The sequence below is a fragment of the Heterocephalus glaber genome, unplaced genomic scaffold (assembly GCF_053883595.1).
Source record: "Heterocephalus glaber isolate CG9 unplaced genomic scaffold, H.glaber_assembly_v1.0 deba00001444, whole genome shotgun sequence".
NCBI classification, from domain to species: domain Eukaryota; kingdom Metazoa; phylum Chordata; class Mammalia; order Rodentia; family Bathyergidae; genus Heterocephalus; species Heterocephalus glaber.
Genome location: NW_028258297.1, coordinates 12,845,794 through 12,865,617, shown reverse-complemented (window position 1 = coordinate 12,865,617; position 19,824 = coordinate 12,845,794). Strand labels below are relative to the sequence as shown.

The window sequence follows — 19,824 nt, the reverse complement described above, 5'->3', positions numbered from 1 at the left end:
TCATCAGAGAAACATACATAGCTCAGCATGGTCACTGAGTTTGGCATTTCCTGGGTAGTAGATAATAAACAAATTTGTAGTAGAAATTAAAAAAAGAAGCAGAAGTTTTATTCCTCTCAGATATTTGCAAACTATTTACGTCAACATTACTGGAAAGATGTTTGATAAATGGATCCTGGCTGCGAACGCAAAAGTAACCCAAGTCACTAAATGAATGGATTTATTTCTTTATTTGACAAATATTTATTGACTGTCTTTTATGTACCAGTTATGATACTAACCCTTTACATATGCTGTCTCTTTTAATCTTTCACCAACTTATGAAGTGCACATTGTTGATATTATCCTAGTCATGATGAAACTAAGGCTCTAACAGTTATCTTGTTCTATGCCCATTAGCTAAAAAGCAGTGGAGGTGGGTTTTGAACTCATGTCAGTCAAATCCAGATCAACCATGTCTGTACTTTTAGCTGTGTGATCCATTTTGCTATAAATCTTATCTAGTTGCCCTCTGTTGTCGCCTGTCCAGGTCCTGGCATGTTGTATGTGGAGTTGTAAGACCTTAGATTACATGTAGTAGATACATGTTGTTGAAATCACAGAGCCAGCAAGGGTCTCCTAAGAAACAACAGCAAGTTCACCATGTGCTTTCATTGTTTTTCATTTTTAAAGATGATCTGGACATTACCAATGCGTTTTTTCCAGTGGATTTATTGTTTGTATTTTGTTAATCAGTCTATGTCGTGTTTGTTGGGGGGGGGTAGTTATGGTGATCAGTGCTCTATTCTCCAGAACTCTTCTCAACAGCTGACATGCTAGAGATATACTTACGTAGTTGTTTACAGACTGCTTCTCCACTTTAAAGCTTAAGGCCTACTGAGGCAGGGATTTTTGTCTTCTCTCTTCATTGTGGATTGGCAAGGTTCAAAGAGTACATGACACATGGCAGGTACACAATGAGCGTTTGTTAAAAGAACAGAATGAGATTATTTCTAAGAAATGATAGAGTGCTTATATTTGCATATATTATTCATTTTCAGCTCAGATTTCAGAGTAAGTTACACTGGCACTATTTGAGGTCATAAGAGATGGGAGAAAAATATATACTATGATTCCAGGCACATTACTTAAGATCTTTAAAAACAAATTCTAAAGTAAGTATTGTTTTCTCCACTTCGTACATGATAAGACCAGGTCTCAATGATTGATTTGCAATCCCCTAGGTTGGGTTGTGAGATTTACTGTTCACACTAGGCCTCAGTGATGCTTCAGCTACACAGGAGAAAAGCAGCTTCCGGAATGCTCTCCAGACCTCTGCAGTTCTTGCTTATAGTGCTCTCGGTTTTCCTCCAAGGAGGTGGCTGTGTCATGTGGTGGCCAAAAGGCAGGCTCTGTACTCTGATGGGTACAGTTTTCAACTCTGTGCTATGGATGGTGCCCTTTCAGCATAAAATCTTTCTGAGCTTCTATTTCTTCATCTATAAAATGGGACTCATAATAGTGACCACCTCATAGGATTTTTGTGAAGATGAAATGATATAATTTACATAAAGTGCTTAGTAAGGTGCCAGGCATATAAAACTGTTCAATATTAACATCAAAATGTCAAATCATCTATACTTAATGACTTTTCTTTATATAAAGATCATGCCAAGTGCTGACTCATGCTGACATTAAATCAACTACATGATATTTATAAACAAGACAATGTCAATTCTAAACATGGTTATGTTGCTAGTACATGAAAAGCCTTTCAATATATTCTAAACTCAGTCTATTCTAATAAGTGTATGAATGACTCTACTTGCAATAATAATGTTGGTAGTGATCATTACCAGCAATTCGCTAGCTATAACATAGTCATTATCATAGGTACCCTGTTTATATTATCATTAATCCTCAGATTAACCATCACATGAAAGCAGTATTGTCTTCATTTATAGACAAGGAAACTGAGGCTAAAAAGAATTAAATAATTGCTCAAAATCATTTAACCAATAAATAAATATATTCAAGATTCAAATTCTAAAGCTCATATCTTTTCCATTATGTAGCATTGTCTCCTTAATTATACTCATAATTTTATACTTATTTTTAACAAACCAAATAGAGTTATTGTTTGTTGAATGAAGTTTAATTTGATGCTTCTTACTTTTTGTATTTTCTTCTCTTTGCCTTTTATTTTGCTTTTACCTAAAAAATACTATACTATACTAAACTATACTATACTATACTAATAAATGTAGGGAGGAGCTACCCCTCATAATTATATTGTATATAAGTCCTATTTTATAAACACCTAAAACTTTGTCTTTAAAAACAATATACAGTAGAAAAAAACCCAGCTGATAACATGACTCACATTGTAAAAAGGATAAAGAATCTTGGTAGGTTATCAGTAAGGGAGAAATATGAGCTGTTACTGGCTACTCTTTCACGCTAATGGCATTGCCCAATGTCACACCAATGACATGATAATCAATTTTCCTGCACCTCAGTTGTTCTTTTGCAAGTGAGGACTAAACTGTAAATTCTGAAAGGCAAAGACTATATCTTCCTTATATTCCTAGTTCCTAGCACAGTAAGGTTTGTTGAGCTAAGCTTAGTTGGAGACTGATACCCAAATGGGAGTGCCCACTGATAGCAAGATCTCACAGATGATATTATAACCATTTTTACTTAATCCTACACATCAGTGAATGAGTACAATAATGACCCTAATCCCCAATTTTGTCTTCTGCAGTTTCAACTATCTGTGACCAACAGCAACCTGAAAATATTAAATGGAAAATTCCAAAATTAAAATAGTCTTAAATTTTAAACTGCATGATGTTCAGATTATCTTGTGTCCTCCTGCTCCATTCTACCCAGGATGTGAATCATCCCTTTGTCCAGTGTATCCATGATGTATATGCTACCCGTCCTTTACTCAGAGTTGTTGTCTAGGTTCAGGAAAACTGTCACTATATTACAGTGTTTAAGTAACTCTATCTTACTTAACATGGCCCCAAACTGCAAGAGTAATGATGCTGGCAATTTTATTATAGTATATTGCTATAATTCTATTTTATTGTTATTTTTTATTGTAAATCTCTTTCAATGCCTAATATAACATTACTCCAATGAATATGTACATACAGGAAAAAACATAGTGTATATAGGGTTCAATACTATCTGAGGTTTCAGGCATTTGTTGGGGGTCATAGGAGATATCTCATAGGGATGGGGGGGCTATTTACTAGGATTTCTTCTTGGCTGTCTTTATTGCTGCTTTAGGCTGATTACAGGGATCTCAAACAAATACTAAAGACTAATGTGCCAAATATAGTACAAACCAATCCAAGTTGGTAACCAAATGATTCTGTCCAAGAAGAGACTCAAGAGGAGGCTGAAAATGTGGAAGAGGAGCAAGAGTAAGCTAGAGATTGTCTGATAGTCAGCCATGGTTGTTGTTGTTACGCCATAGAAATTAGCAATTGCTAGGAAGAGCTCTTCCTCAACCAGTTGTTAAACATTTGCTGACACAACACTATAGATGTGATACAATTTTGGAAGGGATGGATGTGCTTTGGATTGGAAGGGATAATGTCTATCTACAGAAGCAAATCCTATTTCACACTGATAATTTAGAGATGTTCCCCAAACCATCAACCACAAGCACGGAGACCACAAACTCTGGAAGGAAGTTGTATTTAAGTAGTGATGAAGACAAGAGAGATGGAGTTGCCTCCAATTTAGGGACTCTTACATTAGAAAAGATGACATTTCTTTTTTTTTTTTTTGGTACTGGGGATTGAACTTGGGACCTTGCGCTTTCGAGGTAGGCGCTGGAACCACTGAGCTGAATCCCCAGCCCGAGATGACATTTCTTTATGGGGAAGAATTAGAATCAATACTTTTATTGTTATCCTGTATATATTATTAATATAAAAATTTAGGGTGCAATGAATGTGTACCTAACTTTTTACATTTCTGAAGCCTTAGTTTTCTCTCCCTTGTAGCATGCATTCTTGAGATAATTAGGTACACAAATATATATCTATATATCTATACCTATATATCTGTCTAGATATCTGTATCTATATATAGAGAGATATGTATATATTCAGTACTAAGTTTACTATTTTGTAAGTAGATATTATTATTATTTTGTTTTTGCTTATAATTAACAGCTCTCCATAAGATTCCCCACTAGATAGTGTGCCACTCTAGATCCCTAAACATTCTGATAAACTCCACACCAGCCATCAGCACTTAGAAGACCCTGTTTATAGTTTAGACCTGTGATTCTCAACAACATCAGTATTTTCTAGGTATTTGTTAACAATGCAGCATCTCAGTCCATACCTGGGACCTATTGAATCAGAAATTTGGTACCTTTCTACCAAGCCTTTCAAGTGATTCTGAACCATTCTCTTAGATTTTGTCTTCCCATAACAAAAAGACAATAAGAATCCAGTAAAATGCTTAAGTCATGCAAAAATATTCATTCCAATCCTGAACTTTTGATTCAATAAACAAACTTGAATAGATTTTCTTGGAATGTTCTGTTTCCTATTACTTAATTGTCTAGTACATTATGTGTTAACAATTCTCCCAAGCCTACATTCATTTGACACACTGTAATATGTTCATCATTTGTTAAAAATGATTTCTAATATTTTACTTTCAATTATGTTAAATAAATGAAATTTATATAAGTTGTCTTCAGAAATAGGCAGAGAAACCTTTACAGCTCTGCTACTTCCCTGATTGATCAATTCACTGTGCAAACAGAAGCAAATTCATCTTGTCACTATATTGATTAAATTAAAGCACTTTAAATACAAAGGTGGGAGTTGATTAACTTACAGAAATAGTCACATTTCAGGCTCATGACTGAGGAGTGGGGACTGAGGGAGAAGAGGAACACGCAAAGGCCTTTGACAGGGGAAGGCTGTATTCCCCAGACAGCCCTGTCAAGCGGCTCCGTTGACAACCAAAAGAAGAAAACAAATAAATTGGAGGTTGTGTGAATGTCACAAGACCAGAATATAAATACGTATGATGTGGAGAGAAGTAAATACCAATAATTCTTATTTTCACAAAATGTTTAGGGTGATACTTTCTAGCTATGACAAAATGAAAAGGGGCAAAATGTAGGTAAATCTTCCAGGACATTGTCCCCTGAATCCACTTTTTTTCACAATTCCATCACTTAAAAGACACCATTGCAGGTACAATAGGCCAAATAAATAACAAAGCCAATATGTGACAAGACTCAGGACTCCTGTATCTAGAAATGGACTTAACATTCAGAGAACATTTCAGCCCTGTTTAAATCTCTAACTCATAAGAGACTGCAGACCTCACCCAGTAAAGTCAAAAAATATCTGTAGACAGAATGCGAAATTTAGGACTTAAGTTTTCTCCTTACACTAAAACATATTTTAAAATGAGTTAAAATGATGATTGTTATGTTTTCTATTAAAAACAAACTTCAAGCTTTTCTTATCAATGTAATTATCCACTCACACACAGGCTTTTACCAAGCTCTTAAATGGTGCTTGCCCTACTGCCTTCTCAGAGCTGGTTTTCAGCGCCACCCCTTTCTCTATTGGCTTTGTGCTTTGTGACACCACCTGTCCACCTCAGGCCTGGGTGTCTGGTCCCACAAAGGCCTCCTTGAAAAATCTCACGTAATTGCTTGTTTCCTGTTCTGTGGGCCTCACCTCGCCATATCTAATGGGAGTGCTGGCCTGGATTCCAGGAATGTTGTGCCAGAAAGGTCTGGCCGGTCTCATTGCTCATTAATATGAGCTCCCCCTTCCTTGCCTGGGAAGCCAGAACACCATGTCTTCCTGTCATGCCCATGTCCTGCCAGGTCAGGAAGTAAGACCCTCAGTCTGGCAGGAGAGATTTGCTTTCTTTCACGTGGCCATAAAGCCTTCAGTTTTAAGTCCAGTAAATACTGTGCTTCTAGAACATGCTTATGCTCAATACCGATAAACTCTCTGATTTTAAAAAAGCTGTGTGGTAACATCCAAAGCTGTGGGTAAGGAAAAACTGTTGAGAATTTATCAAGTCCTATGTGATGGCTAAGACATGAAAATCTGAATTTAAGCTTTTTAGCAAGGGGACACAAGGACCTAGAAGTGAAGCTTTCAAAATTCTCAAAGTATCACCAGTTTAATAAATTTTAGATATGACATGATATGCAACCAAAATTATAAGAAGTATATTTAAGGTGCTTTCTGTTCAGAGGATTCAGAGACTCTTCATTATTGAGTAACTTCCTGGCCCCCTTTCTATTTTCACTAGATGCTCTTTGGATGGACCAATGCTTCCTATGGTTTCAATAGCTTCACATATGCTGATGACTAACAAATCCTCATCTCCAGCCCAGACCTCATTCCTGAGCTCTAGGTCCAGATGGCTGAGCTTTGAGACCATGTGTGATCATTAGTCCCCATTCCTGTTCTGCTGCTCCCTTTACATCTCGTCAACACCATATACCTGCACGTGCAGGTCATGTAGGCCACTGAGTGCCTTCCTGAGCCTCCCTCTCCTTCAGCCTTACAGCTACTCAGTCTTTAGAACACATGGATTCAGCTGCCTAGCTGCCACTCAAACACCCGACTCTCCATCTTCACCTCCATCTGAGCTTTTACTTCTCCATAGGACAAGAATTGTGTCTTGGCTGTTTTTCCCTTCCCAGATCTTTCCTCAATTCATTGCATTCTCCATAGCCAGATAGACTGTTCTAAAAAGCATCTTTGGTCCTGCTCTATAATATTCACTTTGTGTTTCTCCATGTCTTTGCACTATCACTACTCATTCTGCCCAAAATATCTTTCCTCATACCCTCCTTCTAGCTAATGTCTGCATAGCCTTCAAAATCCATCTTCCTCTATCAACTCTTCTCCAAGTTAGCAATCCCTTTGGTGTATTCTTACAGTAGATGTGCTTTTACTACCTACATTTTATTGTAACTTCACTGTCTTTTCTCTTTCCCCACTGGAATAAGAGACCCTGGTGGCTGGATAGTCCTTGGTGTAATTGACTATATTTTTCATCTCTTGATTCCCAGAGTCATACAATAGCACAGGATCTGGCTATTGTATATCCTCAATAAAGTTCTGCTGACTGAATAAATGAAATCCTCTAGAATGAGGTCATGCATTTCTATGCAACATCTCACTGGAAACCAGGATAAATGAAGGCTACAAAGAAATAGCTACTGCAAAAAGAAGAAATTTTGTTCAAGCAGAGGCACTGAATCAGATTTTTTAAAATGCTGGTCAGTTAAGCCTGATTATTTGAATGTGTCTCTCAAAAAGGCAAGGGGAAAAGTCTTGGCAGTTGTCTAAATCAGCACAGTAGTCTCTAGGAGACAAAGAATTACATAGCAGAGACTCTGACCCTGTGCACCCACAGACAGAAAGCAACGAAGAAGCACAGGCATATGTTTGGGAATATGCTGACCCTACAGAAGCAGGTTTAGAACCCTGACCTGGTTTGCTACTAATAAACAAAAAGGAGGTCTTTCTTCTATTGTTTCAGCTTTCTGAATCTTCAATGTGAGAATACACAGTAAATTCTAACAGACCTTATCAAGCTTGTAGCTTGATTTGGTATTTTTAAAAATGTGCTTCTAAAAAGAACTTCATCCCAGACTTGGAAATGTCAGCCACCTATGAACCACACAAATAATGATACTTCAGTATCATTTGCTTTGCACCTGCCAGCCCTGCACTGAAAATCTGCCTCCTGGGGTCTGATCTGCTTTGTTTTCCATCACACCTCTTCAACCCGTGCCATGCTCACTTAGTTTAGTGCTGTGTCTCTCCACTGGAAATGTTATCTGCTGCTATTAAACCATGTAGCCAGTCCTAATAATGGAAAACCTTGGAAAGAGCCAGGACTAAAAGGAAATTTTGCCTTTGGCTTCATGGTCCAGTAGAAAAATGAACAATGCTCTACTTGGGAAGAGATGCAGTTACAGGCATTGTATTGAATATATAACTGAGGAGAGAATAGAAGTATTATCTTAAAAGTTATGTCACCTTTTAAGTTACCAGCTCTACCACCCTAACTAGGACTGTCTATAGCTTGAAGCAGGAGCTAGTGATGGGAATTATAAATATTATTGTTGTAGTTTGTGTCTAGATGTCCCACCAAAGACTCATGCAGTCATAGATGGGGTTTTTCAGAGGTGGCTAGATCTAGAATATGCAATGCTGTGATTAAGGGTGTGTGATTACTAAATTAGTCTATGGATTGGTTTGGCATAGTTCTGAGTGTGAATAATGGGTGTGAGTGCTACCCACGCTGACAGAATGTAGCCTGGATATAATATAAGGGACAGAAAGAGGGCTGCTGTTGTCACTGTGGCTGCTTGCTGCATGCTACTTTTGTGCTTTGCTGCATTTCTGCCTCCTGCCTGCCATGAACTGTTTCTCCTCTGTGATGCCCCTCTGCCATAGCACCCTGCCTTGGAGCCAGCCAACTGTGAACTGAAACCTCTACAAAATGTGGGCTATAATACACCTGTCCTCCTTTAACACTGGTGTCAGGTATTTTGTCTCAGCAATGAGAAAAATAACTAAGACAATTACCAAACCAGTTGTTTGATGATTTGCTAGGTGATTCTCAGCTATCCTTCCAACATCCATCTCTAGGAAAACTGTGCTTATCAGAAAACACAACTGTGTTGCTTATCTTTTCTAGCTTAAAGGATAAAACTTTTTTGACATTTTATACTTTCCAAAATTGAATGTGAATAGATATGCTTTGATTAGAAACTCTAAATCAGTTTTTAAATCTCCACTTCATGCAAAAGAAAATACAGTTTGACTAACAGACCAAGTACATTTCCTTCTATTCCTTTTGGCAGCTGCTGTCAGTGAGGCACAGCCACCATCTTGCTATCACTGACCTTCAAAAATGTGGTTGTTGATTTCTATTTCTCCCTTTCTAGTGTCTTCCCAAAAGTCAGGCCATAGCCATGGTATATACCCTCTGCTTCTGCTACACCTTTCTTCTCCACCTTTCTCTGAATTTGCCTGCCACCCTCCGAGCTCTGGCCCCTTCACATGTTAATATTGCTCAGATTAATAAAATAACATCCTGATCTCCTCATTGCCAGCCCATCCAACCCCACCACTCATTTCCCAAAAATGTGTCAAATCATGTCACCTCCCTGATCAGAAGCTTTTGCAGTTGCTCTGCCACTTACTAAATCACTCCTACACGCTCAGATCTTCATCTTGCCTTTTATGGGTGTTTTTTTTTTTTTTTTTTTTGGTACTGGGGATCAAACTCGGGACCTTACGCTTGCGAAGCACTGAGCTAAATCCCCGGCCCTTACCTTTTATGTTTGACACTTAGTTCATTCAGTTATGGGTATGTGTTTGCTCTTCCCTCAACATGCTTTGTGTGGCCTCACCTCTGCTGTTGCTCATACAACTGCTTTTCACCCAAGCTCCCTGGTTCCATTGTTTATGTCTTTTGTATCTTTGCTTCCTCATTTGCAGTATGAGGATCATTATAGCACTTACTTTCTAAGGTTTGGTGCCAATTACATGAAGAAAGACATCCAAATCCTTTGGAAATGCTCCAGCATATAGTACGTATTTAGTAAACATTAGGGATCATTATTATTATGACTTTCAAGACTACTTCAAATCCACATCTTGAGTGAAACCTTTTACATTGCCTGACTCAATTTAATTTCTTCCTTTTTTTATACTTCTCTGAATTACACTTGACTATAATGCCCTGCCTTAAAATGGTGTACGTACTTCTTTTAGCCTGCACTGAACTAAAACCTGATGAAAGTTAAGAAAATTGTATTCTTCATTGTGTATACCCTGAAGTGCCTTGCGTAGTACCTGGCACACAAATAAATACTAGCTAAATTGAAATGAATTGACTTTACAGTTTTAAAGCTGTGTTCTACAAGTGAGTACAAAACACAGCACATAAAGATAAGTAAAATGAAATGAACAGTTTGATACCATGGATGTCACTGATGAAAGACACTGAGATGGATGCCATTAGAATCAGGACTCACCCTGATAACATCCATTATCTTGTGTTCTCCTTGCAGGTCTGTTTAGTGGCCTATCTTGGTTTGTTTATGCTTTGTGTCTCGTATCAAGTTGATGAACGGACATGTATCCAGTTTTTTATGAAAGTAAGTAATTTTTTTATCATCTCATGGCAAGAAACATAAGAACAAAAATAAAACAGTGCTTTTTAAGGGGCTGCATATCTGATGAATCTAGAAATTGCATTTTCAGGCATGCCAAAAAATGTTTTAAGAGGGCATCGATCCAGACCCAAAGGTAATGCTAGTCTTTTCTTAAGTCTTAATTTCCATGAACTGGGTTGGCATCAAGCGTATGAAGTGTGTCCTTTAGCGCCCTTAAAAGGAATATTGAACATTTAGCTCAACAAAACACTTGGCTAGAGAAAGGTGTCTCCACTGGCACCCACTTCCATATCTTGGGGGTTATTTGGAATATTTTAATAATGAAGCAATCTAAGTGTATTTCCTCTTGTAGGTGGGATCACTGAGACAGAAAAAGTACATTGGGTGCAACCAGATGATCTGAGCCAAGAGTCTCAGGGCAATGTTTGAGCTGTGCATGGCTTGGCAAGAGTGTGTCTTTCCTTTATATGTGAATTTTCTCTCTGTTAGGAACAGTGTAGTTGGTTGGAGTCTTGCCAAGTGAACAGCATTTTCGCTACACAGTAGAATCTCTAAGGGGAAACATAGATACCCTCTTTCAGAATTTAAGGACATAAAGCACTGATCCGAGAAATCAGAGCTAGTAGATATCAAATTCCACACTTTCTTTCAACTATTATTAGCAGAGAATAAAAAGCTTTCTGCAATTTTTTTGTCCATTCATACTGTTTACTTTTCTTCTATAGAAAAACATTCTTTTGTTTGTTACAATAACAAAGTGAGGTATAACAGTAAGTCAACAATATTAATCGGAAATTACTAAGAGAAAATAAGATGTTTTAGAACATTGAGTACAATCGAAGCTGTTGACATTAGCAACGTGTTGATACTTTTAAAAATCATGCTGTAAAAATAAATTAGTGGAATAAAAAGGTCACATATTAATTAATAAATTACTGGTTACACAAAATGTATGATATGATTCCACAGAAGAAAGGTAATCTTTTTGGTGTATAGAAAAAGTAGGTTATCTGCGAGTGCTGAAATTTTAGCAACATTTTGCAGTTTTTATCTAATTTTGAAATGTTCTCCAATAGTGACATATAACTTTTTAAATTAAAAAATAGATGATTTTCAAATTGTTATGACTTAGAACTTTGGTGTATCAACCTACATTTGGAAATTTTACTTTTTCCTTCTGAGAATTTTCCTTCAAAGAGAAAGGCTGGAGAGAGCAGGCATCTGTTCATGTTTACTTTTTTGGCTGAAGTCTTACTAAACAACAAAACTTGGTGAAAAAGCAAAGAAAAGAAAGAATGAAAGAAAGCCTAGTAAGAAATGATCTGTTAGATTTTAGGAACTTTCAATCAGTAGGTGAAAAACACCCTAAAGTAGGTGTTCATCAGTTTGCATGAAATGCTCTCATTCCTCCATCCCATGATCCCAGAAAACAAGAGAAGCACAAACCTCTCTTTCAGAGAGGCCCCAAAAGGATCACATCATCTGTACCTTGGTTAACATCAGGAGCTAGGGGAACAAAGAAAAAAGTCGCTGCCGATGTCAGGCAGGCTGAGAACTCCCTACGAGGAAGATCTCTCTCATTAGCTACCTGTTTTTTCGCCTGTCATAGACGATGACAAATATGGAGGCAAGTTTCTCTTTCTTAGTGATACTTGTTGCCAGAATCACGGAAGGTGCTCTTAACAGCAGCTTCCGGTCCAAAGTGAGCTTCACCAGGCTCCAGTTTTCTGGTGGTCCACCAGGGACAGCTGACTCCCTGGGGTCATCTCATACTATTTTAGGAGGGGGACAGGAATAAAACACATCTTTTAGCTTCCCACCTGCCTAGCTGCATTTTAGAGCCCCCATACGGGTACACTGGCCCAAGATTTGAGTATTTATTTCCTCCTGCTGAACGCTCAGATAGCCAGGGAGAGCAGTCAGGGCATGATGTAGTCTCTCTCTCTGGCTTGTGACAGGCCCTGGATGTCACCAGTGCTTTTCCTTTTTTCTCCCTGCCCTCTGCCCCTGGCAGGCCACTTAGCTGCTGGTCATGCCTCCTGCCTCTCCCGGTGGCCCAGCTTTCTAGGGCTCACCTGGCTTTTCAAAAACGTGTCTCGTTCACGTGCTTTCGGAAACATTCCGGGGCACTGTGCCTACTGTCACATCCAAGAGGTCCTGGACTGCTGCGGCAGCCTCCTCCTGCGTAGCGTGCTGCAGCGGGGGCCTTAGCATTCAGGCCACCGAGGAAGGTAATTAAATTGAAGCAGAACCAGCCTCCTCCCTCCCGAAATCACCGAACGTGCAAACCGCAGCCGGGTACCAATTAGGGAGAGGCAGGGAGCGAGCGGACTGAGACGCGCGGCTGCTGTTGCATAAGCGCTGCCACCGCGCCTCTGCCGGCTGCGACCCGAGACACAGATGCCTCCCGCGCCTGCTGTTATCAAGATATATTTGCTCGGATTCCCAAGGTCATCGTACACGCTTTCATTGATAGTTTATTCGTGCCGTGTAGGTAAAACAAGCCACTTGATTTTAGATTATGGATTCTAACCCAGGAGCTCGTTGCTGTCAGATAACTTAAAAAGCCCTGAAGGAAAAAAAAAAAAAAAAAAAGCTCCCGCATTGCAGATGTAGCCCGCAGGCTTGGGGGGGGGGGGGGGAGAGTCAAGTACAATTTATGACCTAAAATAGATAAGAAACTTGATTCTGTGACTTCCTCCTGTTCTCTGATGCTTTCCTGAGTGGGAAAAACCAAGTCTGAATGTGTGAGATATACACACATATAAATCGGCTTCCGTTGCAAGGAGCTAAGGGAGATGGTTTTACCTTGGGTCCTTGCTGGCTTCTAGCATATTTAAAAGAGGCCCAATTAAAGTTGAGCAATCACTTTTTGTGTAAATGTTTACATCCTTCCTACAAGCCAAGGATGCGTTGTTAATCCCACAACAGAGAAGACAAAGACCGAAGAGTTGATATGCTGAGAAACCTGAGGACTGGAATGCCCAGTCCTTCCCTGCTAATCTGTTTATTTCACAAGTACCTCAGGAATGCTACTAGATTCCATGCACAGCCCTGTGCAGATATCAGCTCTTTAGATCTTTATAATAGTCCTGTGAAGTCATTGCTATCCTGATCATCATTCCAAGTCCACAGATGAAGAAATATAGGTGCACGCACAATGATTAATTTACCCAAGGATCATAGCTACTGAGAGGAAGACCGAGTTCTAACTCAGGCTTCCTGGCTCATGCTTTTAAACATCATGCAGTACTGCTACACACTTGTTAAATGATCTTGGGCAAATCTTTTAATTTGTGTGCCAGAAACTATTCTTTTAACAATAGACACATTTCTATTTTCAGCAAATTGACTTTTGTCTCAGTGAATGTTATAGGAAATCTGAGACTCTGTTTCCCCCCCACATGTATGTTTGTAGGTATGTGTTGAGGTTACAAGACCTCCAGGTTCATCCATTGACGATAATGAAATATATAGAGAAAACTCTCTTTGGAGCCATTCCGCTAAGCAGATAACTGCCAGGTAGGAAGTTTTCACTTTAGCTTGAGACTTCCCTCCTGATACTCAGGATGTACAGATGCTCCCAGAGCCCATAGTTCCCAGCTCTCTGGCGGGCACCTGGGCGACACAGCTGCCATGGGTGCACATATGTAACGTGGCCGGCACAGTTCGACTGTTGGCATGAAGTTTAAATCAATCATCAAGCTGGCCATGGTGGTGCACACCTGTAGTCCCAGCACTCAGGAGGCAGGAGTAGGAGGATCGCTTCGATATTATAGCCAGCCTGGGCTACATAGTGAGTTCAGGGCCAGCCTGAACTACATAGTGGGACACTGTCTCAATAAATAAATAGTCAATCATCAAGTCTGAATGTTTCAGAACTACACAGAAAATAGCTCCATATTGTTAAGCCCATACATTCCATTTTTGAACAAATATAGTCACTGCATATGATGGAGATAGGATCAAAGTACAGATTTCACTTAATTAATATCACAAATTAAATAATTCCTTTTTAAATTCCATAATGCCGCCACTTTGTATTTATCTGGCTTCCTTTCTCCAGAGAACACTAAACATGTTGACTCTAAACTATCCTTGTTATGTTCCTGAGATATACCATGTTTCTATAAACTGTGTCACAGATGAAGATATTTGGGTTGCCTCTGACAACCTCAGAATAATTTGAAAACATATCTTTCCTGAGAAGATTCAAAGAATACACGTACTCCTTAGTTAAGACATATTAAGATATATTAAACAAAGGTGGCATTAACCAATTCCATTCTCTTCCAGACCTCAAAGTACATTCAAACTATATACAATCTCTGTTGGATTTCTTTCCAGGCAAACCAGACACACATTTAGGGCACTAGCAAACACACACATGCACATACACACCAAGAAAAATAAATTTAAAATTCAACTATTCCAAATTTAAGACTTGAAAACACTTGAAATTTTCACTGTGGAAAATCACTCATTTAGCAGATTTTCATACACATATTTATATTTTAAAATATTGTTTAAATTATATATAATTGGGAGTAGGAGGAGGGCATAATCTTTTCTGAGCTCCTTTAATCTGAACATGGAAATGGCTGGAACTAATTTTACTTTGGGAACTTCTCAGGCACTAGAACTGCTCTTTGCAAAGGGCAACTTTTGACTGTGGAATCACAAATCTTTCCCTGTGAACTGCGGTCACTTCCCAAGTCTGAGGAGTGTGAGTCCTTATCTAGCCTCTCAAAAGGTGGACCATCAAGAGAAATGTTTCCCGTCAGGGAGTCCAATCCCAAGAACTTTCGTTGTTCTGTACAACAGAGTTTATTGTGACCATCTCAACGAGGACCTGCAGTGTCTGGTCAGTGTATTTCAGATGTAAGTCAGCTAAATGGCTTTTGCAGCGATTCCATTCTTTTTTCACAGCAGAATTAGAACTTCAGCCAGACATTTCCAGTCCTGAGACTAACGTGGACTACTACAGTGCTCAGAGCCTTGTTGCCCAGGGCACCATTTAGAGTTTATTTTATGCTCAGGGACTTCGTGGTTATAGTTGAACTTGGAATAAGACTAATGATGAAGCTGACATCAAGTAACTTGCCTTCCAGAGCCATAATTTTCTTCTCCTAGCACCTTTTGCCGGAGTTCCTGGCATTATGGATTCAGCTTGGCAACTATTACATCAAGTACAGTCTTTTTCATTAACCTGTATTGTTAGTTGATCAGTTACTGATAATTTTGGCCAAAGCAGTGTTTATGTTACAGAAACATACTGTTTTTTTCTAGTCTTAGTTATCAATTTCTGATTTCAAAATAGGCACAGTGTATCATCCAGGGAAGGCTATCTTGTTTGGGATTCATTTAGACTGCATGTTACCTCTAGACATAAACATCCCACAATCAAGCTAATACAGTTGGTCCAATTCATGAAAGGGGCCCAACATCTGTATGGCAAATGGAAATGGGATCAGGATTTAATAATTGCTCCCTAATAAATAAACATGAAGCTATTTAGGTGCTTAGGTTTCTTCCTGAGAGAGAAGAAAAAGAACAGTGTTCATTAATTAGCTTTGCAAAGAGTCATCCAATGGTCTTTGTAACCAGCAAGGTTTCCTTCTGCTTTCTTGCAGCTGCTGTACTTTCTGCTGAGTGCCCTGGGCCTGACAGTGTGTGTGCTGGCCGTGGCGTTCGCTGCCCACCACTATTTGCAACTCACACAGTTTACCTGTGAGCCCGCACTTGACTCCTGCCAGTGCAAACTGCCCTCCTCCGAGCCACTCAGCAGGACCTTTGTTTACCGGGATGTGACTGACTGTGCCAGCGTCACTGGCACTTTCAAACTCTTCTTACTCACCCAGATGGTCCTTAACCTGGTCTGTGGCCTTGTGTGCTTGCTGGCCTGCTTTGTGATGTGGAAACACAGGTACCAGGTCTTTTATGCGGGTGTGAGGATGTGCTCCCTCACAGCTTCCGAAGGCCAGCAGCAAAAGGCCTAACTGATTCACTCTGAGGTGAGAGAGAAAACAGCACACTGAGGAGCTGAGGAGAAAAAAAATTTTTTTGAAGAAGAGAAAACTTGTGACAATAAATACTGTTCACTGGTCTAAATGAATATTTTTATATTTTTCACAAAACAAAGAGCATTTCTTCAGGTTTCTATTGTATTTTTAAAAATTCTTGGTGGGGGGAACAAGATCCAAATTGATTTGTTGGATATTAAAAATTGAAAGAGGGCCGGCGATTTAGGTCAGGTCCCAAGTTCGATCCCCAGGAACCAAAAAAAAATTTTTTTTTTTAAAGAATGCTGAACGGGGAACGAATGACACAGATCTATCTTTAGAGTGTGGGGTTTATTCCTCACACTCATTTTATCCATGACTCATATGACCTTCTTTCCTGTTGGTCCAGTTCAATGAAGTGAACTGGCAATTCAAGCCCACTTGCTAGATTTTATAGTTTTCTTCCGGTCTTTCACGCCTCTCACCATTTTCTTCACGGGGGTGTCTTGGTGAGAGGCAGCAGTGAGGGAAGAGCTAAATGTCCAGGCTGAATGTTTTTATTTTCCCTGGTAGACATGTCTGCGGGACATGATAGCTTTACAAAGCAGAGGAGAAAAGGAATAGACTTTGCAATGGGCTAAGTAATCATAAAGAGCTGGGCTGGGATGCGGAATTCGGGCTCCTTTAGTTGGTTTCTGTTAAGTGAATCACTTGCTAAATGCTTGGGGATGATTGTCTACTTCTCAATAATTGGAAGGTAGTGGTAGCTGTACTCTTAATGATGTAGAAGGTTTAAAAATAATTACATTGTGCTTCTATTCTATCATCTAAAACAAATCATTAAAACTAATTTCTAGCTAATTGTTAATTATAATTATGCTCAGAAGTCTATTTAATGAGCTCTGGCTGTACTCACGCAGTGCTGTTGGTGTTAAGAGAAATTACTCTCACAAGAGAACATGCTTAAAGATCCACCCCAAGCCAAGAATTATAAAAAGAAAATTTTGTTCCTAATGCTCAGGTTAAAAACACTCGTTTAAACAAAAACAAAAGCATTTGTCATAGGAAATGTTTATACAAATAGCACATTTGTGATATGTTAAAAAGTATCTCTCTTGGCAACCATGTACCTTTCAGGAAAATTGGGTAACGGCCATGAGTTTTATTCATAAAATTGCATTTGATACATAACCTGTGCCTGTAGTCAACCTATAGACTCAAAATAACGTTTTGGTGTCCTTTTTGGGGTAATATGTCCATGGTCTTGGGGCAGTAGTTTTATTTTTAATTAAGACTTAAAGCACATGTACCTTATCATGGTACCATTGTTATTAAATCCTGAAGAATTTCAGTGTTTTAATGAAGGAGCCAAAAATGAAAATTCAGGCAACATAAGTGTTATCAAGAATTTCTCTATTAGTACTCTATGCTCCCTATTGATACACTTTTCTGATCATTAAATTCTACCCTAAAAGGAAAACATGTTCTTGTTTGCTTTTGAGGATATAGGAATAATTACATTGATTGTGATAATGGTGTCAATTTTTGCACAATAAAAATACTCAAATAAAAAGGAAAATGTTAAGACAGTAACCTAGAGGACTGTAAATATCTCTTACGTCCTCCAGATAAAACACCTGATTAACAAATGCGAAAACCTTTTTGTGTTTTAACTCACTTTAAAAATGGCCTTGCTCTGCCTGAGCTCAGGGCAAGAAAGTACATTGGCCAACTCAATGGATAAAACTTTAGGGCAGAATTGATCACACACAAAAAATATCATCCACGGAGTACCAAATCTCTTGGAGATGACCTGAAAAGTCCTTGGGGCCCTGTTAAGAAAAATCCCCCAAACTGATTCTGCTTTGGGTTTTGATAAAGTTTCCTACATAGAGAAGAAAATGATCTGGAATGTTGTAGGCTTTTAAAGAGTAAGAAAGTCGTGCTTTTAAAGAGTAAGAAAGTCGTACTTTAATGTTATCTACTATGAATCGGGCATCACTGGAAGCCCATCCTGAATACCTTTAGCAACTTTTTTTATAGTGAACTCTACAAGATTTTATATTAGAAAATTAATATTCTCCACATCATGAAGGTGCTCTATGCTTTACAGATGATTCACAGGTTGTTTTAAATAGATTAACTTAAGCTTGTAAGCTTCCTTTTTCTACACAATGAAACCAAGAAGAGCTGAGATAGTAATAGAGCTTGATAACAATACCTATAGTAGTCAGGACACACATACACATATGCATACATGACAGGGATTTTACTATTGTGTAATCAGCATTCTTAAATTCCCAAAGAAAGAAAGGAACAGAAAAGAAAGGAAGAAGAGATTAGCTGCAAGCTCACTGTGTATTGATATGTGTAAGAATTGTGTTGCATGAATAACAAACTGCTTTGGGCTGGATTTGAAGTATTTTGATGTTATGTTTTGCAAATATTGAAGTTACAATAAGGGCAACAGAAAAAGAACAGATACACAGCTTTACACTTAGCAAAATGTTACATCTAAAACCTGACAGGAAGCCAAGACGGGGACTGTCTCTTCTAAGCCATAAGAGAGTAAGATTTGAGCAATCCTCCTCCTCTCCCACCTCCTTCAGGAGATTTAAACGAATCAAGACTTTGGAAAGAAGGGAAACAGCCGGGACTTGGCAGGACTTGAAATAGGAGGAATACAGCAGCCGAAATGTACAGACTCTGTAACCGAGCCCACTCAGTCGGCCTGTGCCTTCACGTGACCACCATCTGTGCCTCCCCCGCTCCATCCAAATTTGTGTAGGCAGCGTCTTGGAACTGTGCCTAAGAGTATAGCTACACCAGGGCCCTGGAAACTGTAGTCAAGTAACCGGCCTAACTTTTTTTTTCCTCTTCGAATTAAAAATGCAGATGATCTTTTTTGAGGGGTTTCCAGCTGTAGACATCAAGTGTTTTGTCCTGACAGGAAGAATGTATTATGGATCTATTTTCTGTTCCTGTCCAAGACGTTAGGCTCTTTTCATATTCTTGCATTTCCCTTCTTTCATGCAGTGTATCTGGAACATGTTTATTAAATTTTAGTAAAGGCGGGGACAATGGGTATCCGAGGGAGATTCCAAAGGACAGCTGTGGAATGGTTACTTAACCATAATCAGAGACGAAAAAACTGCCCTGCAGATCCAATCATTTGCAAACATGAAACACATCTTTGTATTTTCCAGTGATTGTTTCTGAACTCCTGTTATGTGGCCATATATTTTTGTAAATCCACTGGCTATCAGTTTTTAATATAATAAAACAGCTATCGTGTTTTTAGCTGTACATTGTGTATGGAGCTATGTGATGGCCAAAGACATTGACTCACAGTGGAAACATTCGTTTAGATGAAGATTTAGCGGTTGCGCCTTTGAAATGAATACCTTGATTTGTTTCTTCTGATTTTCTAGTACTTTATTATTGCAAATGATTATTATTATCCCCTTCAAAAATATTGGTCTGTATTTTGGTGTTGCGGTTTCATTCTTCTGGCCTTGCTCAAATAGTGAGTAGAAAATGAAATGTTTCTCCATGTTTGAGGTGGTTGTTTTTAAAGAGGATGTGTATACTACAGATTTTCTTAATAAAATTTTCAGTCTCTGAAAA

At 38.8% G+C, this 19,824-nt stretch overlaps 1 protein-coding gene across 2 annotated transcripts in view; it reads left to right on the top strand.

The window, feature by feature from the left end:
• The window catches only part of Sspn (sarcospan), a 105,666-nt gene extending 85,842 nt beyond the window's left edge, over positions 1-19,824 (top strand). For both annotated transcript variants that reach the window (XM_087213443.1, XM_004845738.4), the window contains 2 exons: positions 10,091-10,177; positions 15,829-19,824. In XM_087213443.1, coding sequence (XP_087069569.1) covers positions 10,121-10,177; positions 15,829-16,194 — 423 coding nt within the window. In that variant the 5' untranslated portion in view covers positions 10,091-10,120 and the 3' untranslated portion in view covers positions 16,195-19,824. The remainder of the gene's footprint in view (positions 1-10,090; positions 10,178-15,828) is intronic.